Here is a 12,952-nt window from a genome sequence, read left to right as displayed (position 1 = left end):
CACAACATCTGTGCATTTGGGTGCATAACACCTTCAATTATACAGAAAAAAAGGTTCACAGGGTATGCAGATAATCATATACAGCCAGACACCTAACAACTAAAATTGTGGCTCCCATAGTTTTCAGCTGAGCTACAATATGCCTGACTATTTATTTACTCCATGGTCTCCTCCCTCTTCATTTCTCTTTCTAACATCTATAAAGGATCAGTTGAACTCCAGAGACCCCTTCCCACCTAAAATATTGTATGATTACCCTGTGTCTCTTTAGGACATGTTTGCCCACAGAGAATCTACCGTAATCTGAGATACATAAATGTTTCTCAGCAGAATGACCTCTCCAGAGACAGCCTGAAATTCTCTGCAATTTGTAGTATTTTCAGGAAAAACTCCTGACACACAGCTGTCTTTTTTTGCAAGGAGAACCAGCAGCACACTGGAAAACAATGGGCATTGACTCACAAAGATTTCAGTAGCTCCAGAGCAAAACTGCAGAGCACACAAATAAAACAGTTTCTCATTTCTTTACCTCTGAACATCAGCCTGCTCAGTGCACACCACACTGCTTTTAGTGACACCGCACTGACAGTGAAATGCTGCTTGGGGTGTCCTGTGTCCCAGCCTCCCTCAGGGTGAGATGTTTACAGGTGTTCACATAATCAACACTTACAATTCCCAGGGATTTTCAGTATTTGTCTTTCTAAGCTAAGTAGGTGCTTTTAAATAGTGTAGCATGATGTCCAGAGACTCAGAGACCTCCCTTACCTCTTTCTTGACCTCTTCCTCATCTTCCAGAGTCAGTGCAGCCAGCTGCTTAGCTCTCTGCTCCATCAGGTTTACATATCTGATTGGATTGGATAAGGCCTCAATCACATCTAGGAACAAGGCAAATACTTCAGTTTCAAAGCCCTGATGTTATGGCTCCAGCACTCAGGTTTTAAGAAAGAGGCATAATAGTGTTTTTGCCTGAAAATGGTCTTTCACTGCATGGCATTTAACCTTACTCCTGTTTAGAGCCAGTGCCAAAACAGTTCTCACCCTTGAGCATGGCACTTTATCTAGGCAACAATTACATCCTCGTGTGTCCTGCAGGCAAAGTTTCATTTGTGTGCCAACAGCAAGTGCCTGAGGCATTTCCTCCTTTGGAATCTGCTGAAAATAAGAGTTGGCCCTAATGCTAAGCCTCAGGCAAAGTGCTGTAAATCAGGCCATCTCCTAGGAGTGAGGAGACACAATGATCCACCAGATGCAGACCTTTGCTCACAGGACTGTTATCCCAGCCTAGCAAATCATCCACACCCCATGCATTTTGTGTTTCAATTAACCTTTATATTCCCCAGCAAGAAAATTACCTGTATAATACCGAGTTACCTGCGTAAGTGTCAGGTACATAGTCTTTGACCTCGATGTACACAAAGAGAGCTGGCAGTGTCAAAGGCTGGTTCCTCTCATTCCTCAGGCAGATGTAGTGATAGCCTGCAAAATGAGGAACAAGCAGTTCACATAACAAACCCTTCCACAGGCATGTCCAATGCATCTCTGCTATCATTTGTTATTTATAGTGTGGCTCCCACTGAGTAAGAAGCTCCAGGGACTTCTGGGAGTGAAAGGTTTACCTGAAGGGCTGTAGGGATAAGTGTACAAACTGCTGGAAAGGCATCTGGCACTGCAGTCTCTAAAATGAAATCTTCTGTTTATTCTTACATATGTGACTAATGCTAAAAATGGCAATTTATTTCAATTTTTCATACATTCTGTTTTAGTACCTATGTCTGGATTTTTTTTAGTTTAGTACATCTTATTATATTTTCAAAAGTGAGCCTGGTAGTACTCAGCAATCTGAACAGCCAAAGTAAACTGAGATGTAGCAGCCCATCCACACACAGCATCTGATTGTAAAAATATACAATGTGGCATGATGGCCACAGAACATGTTTGTGTGTATAAATCTTATTGTGTGAGCATCCTTATGAATGCATCTGTAAAAAGAGAGATTCTAGATTGTTTTGAAAGCTTGATGTCCAAGCTTTGACCATCTTATGGCACTGTCATGTCCAGTTTGGGAGCCACACGTGTGAGAGGTGTCGGGATCCAAGTCAGGAGCAGGATGCATTTATCTGGGGGAATCCTCACCTGGCTGATGTAAGCAACTCTCTCTGCAGGGAATGGCTAAATCCTTGAGTTGGGAATAGTGGCAAGTCTGTGGATTTATGTGACAGCATGATATAACTTCCAATAACATCTCAGAAAAGAGAGAAATTACATATTACAAAGGGTTCTTAGTTCTCTCAACTTCCTCCAGCAAGTTTTCAGCATGGACACAAACTCAGACCAACAGGCTGCTCTCCATCACATACTGATGATAAAGTGATGATTGCTGGAGCCAGAAGGACAGAGAATGGGTCTGTGGGGAACAGTTCTGGTAAGATTTCACTTACCAGAAGAGGGAAATCCTTCCCACCCCACTTCTCCTCTCCAGTCACCACCTACCTTCCTCTGGCACTCAGCAGATCCTCCAGGAAACAAGCTGCATCCATTAAGCCAGCAGAAAATGCAGCTGGCATAAAAAAGGTGTCTGCTGGATTGATAAATTTTTTGCTCATGAAAAAGTGTGGAGATTCTTCCTCAGGAATAATTTGGCCAGCTGTCAGATACAGGATATGTAAGTTTTGTGCTGGATAAGGCACAGGGTAGTTACAGATACTCTTCTTTTTCCAGTGAGTACATTCATGGCCCATATGCTTGCCCTAATTCAGTTTCCTCCCCTCACTGGAAAATCTGGCACTGAATTTAAACACTTCCCATGCTCAAACTGCCAATGCTACTGCATCTTTCTGAAACAGGATCTCTAACAAGTCTCTGGCCTGAAAAATGTGGCCAGAGTTGTCACACAAGGTAATTTTCATTTAAGTGGCCACTAATGATAATAGAAATCATGTGATTTAGAAGAGGCAAATAATTATAGTTTTTTTTTAATTTTCAGCAATGAGGATGAAAGTAATTTTGGATTGATTTGAAGGTATTGCAGAGATGCAACAGCTGGCAGATAGGTCAGTCTTTCATGTGTGTGCACAAATTACATTGAAAGGAGCAGGTTTTGCTTTAATTCCCAGCCACGTCCCATTCTCACAAAGATGACATCAAAATTGGCTGCTGCAGTCTCTCTTTCTTCTTAAAAGTGTGCAGTTGCAGATTTTAGCTTAAACCTGTGGGCATGAAAGTGGTGTACTGGAGATAAGGAAGTGCCAGCTATGCCTCCAATGCTTTAATTCCATTGGCTTTCCTGGATGGTTAAAAATTTAAATTTTGGATGAAATACGGCATTTTTGTTTTTCAAACCCAAGACAGATTATTCAAGTCCTCAGTTGCTATGGGGCTGCTGAGTGGCTGCTGGTTTAGAGCAGTTGAGATTCTGCCTTGCTGTCTCTTTTCACCACACAGTGTTTGCCTGGATGGGGAAAAAGGTTTTACCTGGTCGAATTGCTGAGACTGGCAATATCCGATGGCCAATGAATTTCCCTCCTTCTTCATACACTGCTAACCTTAAACAGGCCAGGGAAGGCAAAACCACCTGCAAGACAATATTGTTGCATTATTAACTTTCAGCTCTGAATGAAGCAGCTCCTTCCATCGGTAACACAGAACACATGCTAAAATTTATCACTCATTGAAAGAAAAAAAAAAAGCAACAAGAAGAGCTTCTCTGGTTTATTTTCAACCTACTAAAAATAGCAGCCTGTGCTTCTCTGAGCACAGGGCCAGTCAGGCACAATCATTAACTAAATAGAGAAACCAAGTACACTAATTAGAAGTTCATTACAGAAGAAAAATGCAAGTGATGTTTCCAAACTTAAGCTCTGGCAGGCTGCCAAAGGAAAGCCATTCACAAGGCCAAATATTCAGGGAAAAGAGCACTGCTGCAAGTACCAAGTGTCTAAACATCATTGTGAGCTACACTTGCTGAGAGAAATCTGAAAGAAACTGTTTTACAAGCACCTGGACTCAGGATACACTTAACCAAGGTGCTCAGAGAGCAAAACCCAGAGGTTCTGTTCAAATATTGGCTGCAGGTACATTGCAAAGTGCAATAAAACTTTCCCACTGCGTGGTGCTCAGTGTTTGCTGCCACCTTTGGAGTTTAGAGAATTGAGTCTGGGTAATACTGCATGAGCAGCTCAGAAGTTTGAGTCTCATCTCCTCTCATGGGATTTGTGTCTTCATCACTTGGGCAGTGACTTTATAGGCCAATCTAGTGGCTAGCAGGGCCAGCTGATTGCTCTGGCTGTGCCAGCTCAGCCAGCCAGGCTGCTGGAGGTGCATTCCCATTGTCCTGCTCCCAGGTTCCCAGGAGGGCTGCTCAGCCAGGGCACATTGCCATGGCCATGGCACTGAACTGCTGCTGGGATCTGTGCCTGCTGCACATTCCATCCACACGGCTGCTGCTTCCAGCAGTGCCACCAAAACAACCGAGGGGACTTCAGGCTCGCTTCTTTTAGCAGCAGCTGCCACAGCTGGAGCAAAGTTCAGCAAAAGCTCAGCAAAAGCAGCTGAACTATGAAATAACTATTCAGAATGTCTTTTCCTGCTTTCTAACCAGTGCAAAGCTTCAGTAAGCTGTGGAAAGACACCACTGGACAGGGAGAAAAGAAAGTACAATTCCTTTCTGGGAAGCAAGTTACACTGACCTTCTTAAACACTATGGCTTCCTCTTCCCAAACTGGATTCACTGCGTTGCCTTGAGAGGTCTTGGTTTTTAGAGCTTTCCTCCTGGTATCCACTGGCAGGCCAAACATGTCCACTTCCACATAGGTACCGACTTTTTTATCAGAAAGGAACTGACCTGAAATTATCTAAAGCCAAAGAACAAAGGAGCATCGTTAGAGATTGCTGTGGTGGATTAGGAAATGAGTGGCTGTAATGCAGATGCATAGTTCTCATTAATGAGCAGACAGTGGGCATTTAAAATAAAACCAAAACAACAAGAAACCCACAAGAAACAGAAAAAAAACCCCCAACAATATTTAACTGCAGACAGACACAGAAAAACAAATTGTGAGGCCTGATTTCCTGTGACCCTGTGGTCCTCAAGTCCCCTATGAGCAATAATGTGGTTGAGATCATGCTGCTGCCCTTCCCTGAGCAGGAATACTCATTTGGATCTCTTCCTCAGTCAGTATGCCTATTTCATGAGAACTCTTAAGTTCTATCTAGTCTCAACAACAGGTTCAAAAATGCTTGAAAAAACAGAGGTTTAAATGGCAGAGAAATTATATATATGCTTTTAGTTGTGAGGGAGAAAACCATCTTAAAAGTTTCTATTCTAATAAAGGTTCTTCACAGAGGAGTTTTAGTAAGAAAATAAAATTGTAAAATAGTTGGTCTTTCCCAGTTCTTATTTTTAACAGGTTTGCAATTGTTCAGAAAGCTGAAGAGGCACAGGAGTGTGCAGTAGTGTCACCATACCTTAACAAATTGAGGCTTGCCTAAAGCAAATGTTAATCCAGTGCCAGCTCTGCCTGTGTGTGACACTGTGACCAGCAGAGCCCTCCCTGAGCAGGCAGAGGCAGCTGCCTTCTGCCAGCTGTCTCCTGACTCCCGTTAAAAAGCTGTGCATCTCCTAAGAGCTGCTCAATGACTTCCACCTCCATTTGCTCTAATTGCAGAACAAAGTGCCTCTAAACCCACAGGAGTGGCCTGAAAGCTGCCATGATTGCAGGTCACCACAAAAGGTCACCCCACACATCCTCTTCTGTTACTTTGTGTATCACCAGATTGTTCCTTTATCCACATCCCTCCCAGCAGGGCTCTGCTGCACTTCTGCCTGCAGCCTGAGAGGAAATACTTGTTCTCCCTCAGTGAAAACAGGAGGATATTTTGCAGATGGACTCTATAATAAAGAGGCTGTTCAAATGGATGAGTCCATTAAAGGAGTAGCAGGACTCCAGAAAGTTTATGGTTTTATAGCTGGAGATACAGCAAGTGAATTTGTCCCCCTGTCACAGCCAATGCCATCTATCCCCTTAAACACTTATGCAGGTAATTCCCCATCTGCAGATTCCTGGCAGTCCCTGAACTTCATTAGAGGTCCTTAAAAAGGAACAAGGAAAAACAACTTGGCAATGAATTGCAGCTGACATTTATGGTTCCACAGTTCTGCTGGAGAACTTTCAGAAAACCAGACAAATTTATTTATACTAAGCATGTAGTGTTCTAGCTATTCCAGTCCAACCTTCCACTTCACAACAGCATGTTTTAAATCCAGCCTTTTGTTTCTAAAAACACAGCCAAACTGCTCCTAAATCCATTCACTTCCCAATTCAGTGATTCCATAATTACTTCTATAGCAAAGAATACATACAATAAAAATATATTGATTTATCTTACAATGTGAAATGCGAGGCAGAATTTAAAAATTAAGTGTGCTCTGTGAAATTAAATTAATTTTATTTTATTGGCTTACTATAATAATTTTCTAGGCCACTGCACCACAGAAATATAAATATATCCATGCTCTGGCATTGCCATGAGAGCACTTCCATCAGCTAGAGACATACCTTGACAGACAGAGTGTTGGCTACTATTCCATCCACTATTCCTTCAGTAAATGGATCAAAGTGCTTGTCTGGCCTTCTCATGAATTCTGGCTTTAACCTGTACCCACTTTTGCCATTGTACTCGTACATTCCCATGTTTATTTGCATAGACAAATCTGGATGTTAAAAAAATTGGTGAGAGTTATTTTATGGACAGATAATCATTTCAAAAAGCAATAAAATGTTTAAAAATAACTGTAATTTCATACTGACTGTAACAGAAGCACTACAAACCTGGGTTAAACATTTTAATTAAAAACTCTATAGTATCCATTAATCTCTACAATAATTTTTGGCAAATAAAACCATTCCTACCAATGAATCAGCAAGTCTGTCAGAGAAGTGGACATGTAGAGCTTTCCAAAGGCAGAGAACAGCAGGACTTACCTACGGTTTGGAAGTTGAGGGCGACCATCTGGCAGCCAGCATTCCAAAAGACTTGTGGCATGTAGTTGGAAGAGTCTACTCGTGTTCCCTTTGGGTAAATCCGGCTCAGCTGCATTTTGTTGTATCTGAACAGTGAGTAGTTAAGGTAGAGAACGTGTGACAAAAATCACCTGGCAAGTGAGAAGTGCAGCTGCAGGGTTAAATGCAGGTAATTCTTTACAGAATTGCAATGGGTTCCTCGCTGGATTTCTGGCAACCATCATGCTTCCAGATGTCCACAGTCTTGTAGGATAAATAAATATGATAAATATAGGGCAATTAAAGGTGCTGCTTCTTCCTGCATAGAGTGCACAGAATAAGTAAGGAAAAAGCACAGGCAGATGTATTAGGAATATCATATTAATAAAATCCCATTTATCTTTATGGTTCCTACTGTGGGATTTTCCTAGGATGACATTTACAGAAGCCAGTTGGTTGTGAACACTGAATCTTCCTCTGCTGCAGGGAGAGGTGATCAGTTAAAAAGTGCTTTTCTGGAATGAGATTAGAATTAGCCTCTACATGGACAGAAATGACAAGTGTACACATCTTATGGTTGAGTCTACAAATCTCTGAGATGAGAATGTGCTGCAGGCAATCTTTGGAAAGATTTTTCCATTAATCTCCTTTCAGGCACTGTTTTATCTGTTTATCTATTTTACCTCGTTCATTCTTAACTGCAACCATGAGGAGAGATATTGAGAAACATCAAAAAGTTTAACCAGAATGTTCTTTATCTTTTCTTTAGAAGTTATAAAAATTCAAAAAAATTAAGAAATTGTGTGGCAAGAAATCAGTAGAGGTATGATATGAAAGTGAGCACTGTCATGTGATTTTGCAAAAAAGTCAGCCACATTTTGACAATTTGCTCCCCATAATTCTTACCACTCCATACAGGATGGCAAATTCAACAATCAGAATACAAAGAATTAGGTCTTCAATATGTCACTTATGCCTATTCCCTCTAGCCCTAGCCCACAGCACAAGGACTCATGCCAGTTTTTAAATTAGCTCATCAGAACTCAGGCCAATTAATCCATTTAGAAAGACAGTCAAATCTACAAATTTCATTTGGGTTCCCTATTTCCCCAGCTTCTGTCTCTGAATTCCAATAAAGCTCTGTGGCAGATCTCAGATATAGAAAGACTTAGGAAGCCGCTTTCTGAAAGTCAAGGATACTCCACAAATTCCACAGGAGACTTTGTAAGCTGCTCAAGTCCTTTGGTTTCCACAAAGGAAGACATTTCAAAGCTTTTGTTGCGTTCTGCAGGTTTAGAGGGGAGATAAAGCCGGTGACAGGTTAGAGCATGAACTCGCTTGGTTTAGTCCCAGTCCCTGTATCCCACACCTACAGTTCACCAGCTCTTTGCACCCTGATCCCAAGGAATTTACACCTGGCTGCTGACAGCAGTGACCCAGCTCTGCACACACTCAGAGCTCCAGCTGCACTCACATCAGCACTGCCCAAATTAAGAGCACTGGTGCTGCCCCAGGTTGATGCTGGACCAGCTGCAGGTCCAGCAAAACACCGGGTGGATGTAAATGTGAGGGTGAGCCCAGAGATCACACCCGTGGCACAGAGGTGCTGCAGCAGCTCGCTGTGGGCATGGCTGGATCTCTGGCTTGTCTTTGCAGGCTGATGTGAGGGCTGGGAGCCACTTGGAGCTGTGATAACTGATGTCCATTTCAGATTAAAGTGAGCAGTGCCGTGCCTGCAGTGACTCTCAGTACAGGGGCCAGGTCACAGCTGTCAAAGCCATGAAACACCACGATCCAACCATCCCTGAAGGTGCACTCCTGTGTCCCAGCAGGGATTCACACCCAATCCCCAACCTTTGGCTTTTATGGTCTGTTTAATTTGGTCAAACTTTCTGATCTGCCAGTGGTGAACAGCTCCTCCTCCACGTCTGAGCCACTAGGAGTAAACATGAATTTGTGCATCACTTGTCACTCACCTTTGCCTGATGTGGGCACGGCCTTTCAGTGCACCGAGGCATCAGGATGCAGCAGAGAGCCTCAGTCAGGGCCCTGCTAGCTTCAGTAGCCTCACTGCTGCTCAGAGGTAAGGATTTCTGTAAACTAACAGCCTCCCACCTCATCCCCATCAGCAGTGTGCCTGCCTAGAAGGGCCACAGCTCTGGAGGTCAGATCCATGAACTCACTCAGCACTGATCTGTTTAAAAATGAGGGGATCAGTGCCTGGGTTGCAGCAGGATCTCTCCAGCCTCACCACCTTATTGAAAGCAAACAGTAAGGCAGAGGAAAGGCCTGGCCTCTCCCAGTTTAGAAATGATTGTAATTGTACTGCAGCAACCCGGGGACAGGCAGGAGGCAGGGCTGGCCAGCTCCCTAAAATCAAACTGCGAAGCTGCAGGGGAGGGACAGAACTGAACAAAAGCACAGAGGAGCAGGACAGAAACAGGTGGGCACTGTCCTCATAGGGAGCCAAAAAGGAAGCAGTGGATCCAAGGAAATCAGGAACTGGATTGTTTGGGCCACTGTGAGAGGAAAATGTGCTGCCAGCCTGGGAACTACAAACCATTCTCAGCCCGTGCTGAAGAGTCAGAGGATGAACATGGGTTTCCAAAAGTAATTCTGTGCCTCTAGGAGAGCTGGGACTCACCCTTTATGGTGATCCCTATTTCTAATCAGCAACCATCATGCCACTGCTATTATTCACAGCTGTTATCCCCTAATGGTAAAAAATTCCTGTTATTCCCTAAAGGCTGCTCTCCTACCACTCCCTCTTCCTTTCTAAAACACAATATCCTTTCTTTCTCCAGCTGGCTCACCTCCATCTCAGCTTCTCATAAAGACACTGAGATTATTCTTATTCCATCTACCCCTCTACTGATGGCATAGCACTAGCAACACACATATACTGGTTTTATCCTATTTAGAATGTAGCCTCTAGGATTTCTGGAAGAATAAACTCTTATTTCTCAGCCTTGTCTTTAAGTAGAGCATCTGTAGGAAACCAGAGCTGGTAGCTGTTAAAGGATTTGGTTACCAATCGTCCAGAGCTTAATCAGACTCGTAATTAAAATAAGAACAATTATTTCCTTGTAGTATCTGGAGATGATTAAGCGACCTGCCCTTTGAAGAAAAGACTGCAGGAGAGACATTTCTCTCTCGTCATACATTACACTGTGCTATCTTATCAGGAGCAAATTAACTGCAGAGTGAACAAATAACTCATTGAAAACTGTCTGAAAAACATGGAAAAACACAGTTACAGCTACTTGCTGCCAGAAAAGAGGGAACCTTTCTAGTGAGGGCACTCAGGGCACTGGTACAGACCCACTTCTATTCAATATTTCTGTTACCAACTTGGATGCAAGACCAGAAAATGCACTTTTTAGATGTGTGAATGACAGAAGCAGTGAGGCACTGTTATCACTCCAGAGGTCTGGATCACAAATCCAAACAAACTCTGAATAAAACATAATAAATTAGAAGAGTGCTGTAACAACTATGAAACTGTAAAAAAGACAAGTATGGATCTCTACGCTTAGGAAAGTAACGTCAAGTGAACAAAAGTAAAATTTTTGGTAAACAGCTGGATGGATAGCAAACTGAAAAGAAATTCTCATTAATCCCTTCTTTATTCAGCTCATTTAATGAAGATCCAGCAGCGAGTCCAGGCCAAGACTAAGACCAGAACACCTAAATTGTTCTTTAGCCAACCAGCAGCATTTACCACTTAGGGTCGTATTTATCACAGAATGTATTTTTTTGACACAAACACCAAAAATTTAATTCCTTAATAATACAAGTTCACTGAAACTGTATTATTGATCAAAAGTCACATCAGAATTTAGGAGAAAAATCCAGACAGCAGCGGATCTTTACAAAAAAAAAACAAAACTCAGAAAGGCAAAGGCATGTGAACAGAGGAAAAAAACCCTACATGAGACAGTTTTCTAACAGCTGCATCAACTTGTAGTGCTAGGATTCACATGGCTTCCTTTCCAGAAGGCACATCTCCTTCCCACTGTGTTCTTGTAACTCTCATTAGAGCTGGAGGAGATTATAAACACCCAAAGGGACACTACTACAGGGAACAAGCACAGCTCCCTGCATGATTCTGTGACTGCTCATGTGTGGTATCTGTATAAATACCCACATACAAATGAACAGTTGGGAACTTCTGACATGTTTATTATTCATCACAAGTAAATGCCAAATCTTGTATAGAGACATGGACTTAGGCAACAATTACCTGTCCTCTGCCAAGGACACCACAAATCCGGAATAAATTAAAATGCTGTACACTTCTTTAACTAAAAAGCTCCAAAAGCACATTAAAACCTGTCAAAACAAAGTGAAAAAGGGCAGGCAAACAGTGGGGGGGTTTCATCAAGGAAAGCAGAGATGTTGCAGTGTTTACTGAGGATGCCACTGAGTGCATTCCTAGCAAGGCATCTTCTGTAAAAGCCAGCAGGGGGTGAAATTATGGCCCTTTCTTTACAACACACAGAGGGAGGAAAGTGAATATGCATTTGGGGAAGGGCAGACTCTGCTTGCCCTGTATCTTTTATAAAAGTACTAGAGGCAAAATAAAAGTAGGAATATTTATGACCACCTTTCTCAAACTGCTTAAGTTACTCTTCAGTCACAGACAACAAAGACAATGTAAGCACAAAACTTTCAAAACTGTTTTTGAAATGTCAGCATGTTTACTGCTGATGAAGTTGGATATTTAGACTTTTAAAAGAGATTTCAAAACACAAATGGATTTATTTGGCTGGGTACCAAGGGAACATTTTCTGTCTGTGTTCCTGTATCTAATTGAGAGGAAGCCAAGCAGCATTTCTGCAGAACTCTGCCAAACACTTGGCAGGTAATTTTAAGTATAAGATGTTTCTTACTTACTTTTTGATACTTCAAATGACTCAAACTTCACAGGCTGAATGTAGTTTACCAGGTTAGACATCTCTTCTGTGGCCATAGCCTCACTTCCAGCAGTACCCTGGGGAAGAGAAAGGAAAATGCTGCAGTTTGGTCTGTCCATCAGAGGTCACAAATGCCAAAGCTGGGTTTTCTATCAATTGTGGTGTCTTTCACTGCCCTTGGCTAGAGAAGGCAATGCTTCATGTAGGCAATGTCACACAGGAAAGAACAAAATGGGCTGGAAGATGTAAATGTTTACACTAAACTGATGCTCCATTCATTCTTTTTACGTGGCTATGGGAAGGGCCTGCATTACCTCTACCCATGCATATATATCAGTTTTTGATGCCAATTTTTTCTTCCAACAATGCTAAATGCACCACAGGCAGCTGCCTAAAACAGATCTGCTGTGGTGCTATTTATTCTTAATCCTGAGAAAATAAAAGTAGAAATAAACAGAACAAAGATGTGTTTCCAAACCAACCAACAACCAGCCTGAAAAAGCTGGTGCCGTGCTTCCCGGTGCTCTGCCTCCCTTTCTCCACTGGATGGCAGCTCCACTCCTGCTAACGTGCACCAACCCGCAGCTACTGGAGCCAACCCAATCCCCAAAAACACATCTCTGCCCTTACTTCATCCATCGACGACTTCTTACAGTCATCGTCATAGTCGTCATCATCGTCGCTCTCCATCTCCGCTTCTCCTGAAAAGTTTCAAGCAGAAGATAATGACTGGCTGAGGCAACAGTCACCATTAGCAGTGACAAATTCAAGAAAGATGTGCAAGTAGCACTGCACTGTACATGTGCTTTTTGTCACAGCACCAATCAAACGCTGCTCTCCAGGGACTCATCTGTCTTCGGCATTGATTTAAGTTCTTATTGCCCAACCGAACAAGAATTCTTCCTCTGCAGCTGCCTGATGCTTGTTCTTTGGCAATCAGCGCTGAGAGGAGTGCAGTGTGCTCAGTGTGGGGGTAGAGTTCCACAGACTGCTCTGAGATGTTCCTGAGGTTGGGACACGGCACCAGAGTGTGAAGAT

General features: G+C 42.7%; 1 protein-coding gene across 2 annotated transcripts in view; it reads right to left on the bottom strand.

Annotated features, from left to right (window-relative positions):
• Positions 1 to 12,952, bottom strand: part of PLCB1 (phospholipase C beta 1) — a 331,414-nt gene that overhangs the window by 70,725 nt on the left and 247,737 nt on the right. For both annotated transcript variants that reach the window (XM_015620526.1, XM_015620527.1), the window contains exons 15-23: positions 12,545 to 12,615; positions 11,895 to 11,991; positions 8,199 to 8,283; positions 6,981 to 7,105; positions 6,555 to 6,709; positions 4,686 to 4,850; positions 3,472 to 3,571; positions 1,372 to 1,476; positions 766 to 875 (exon numbers count right to left, since the gene is read on the bottom strand). In XM_015620526.1, coding sequence (XP_015476012.1) covers positions 766 to 875; positions 1,372 to 1,476; positions 3,472 to 3,571; positions 4,686 to 4,850; positions 6,555 to 6,709; positions 6,981 to 7,105; positions 8,199 to 8,283; positions 11,895 to 11,991; positions 12,545 to 12,615 — 1,013 coding nt within the window. The remainder of the gene's footprint in view (positions 1 to 765; positions 876 to 1,371; positions 1,477 to 3,471; positions 3,572 to 4,685; positions 4,851 to 6,554; positions 6,710 to 6,980; positions 7,106 to 8,198; positions 8,284 to 11,894; positions 11,992 to 12,544; positions 12,616 to 12,952) is intronic.

Source organism: Parus major, chromosome 3, assembly GCF_001522545.3.
Source record: "Parus major isolate Abel chromosome 3, Parus_major1.1, whole genome shotgun sequence".
In the NCBI taxonomy this organism is placed as follows: Eukaryota; Metazoa; Chordata; class Aves; order Passeriformes; family Paridae; genus Parus; species Parus major.
The sequence above is the reverse complement of the archived record's forward strand: the minus strand, read 5'-3'. Positions and strand labels throughout refer to the sequence as shown.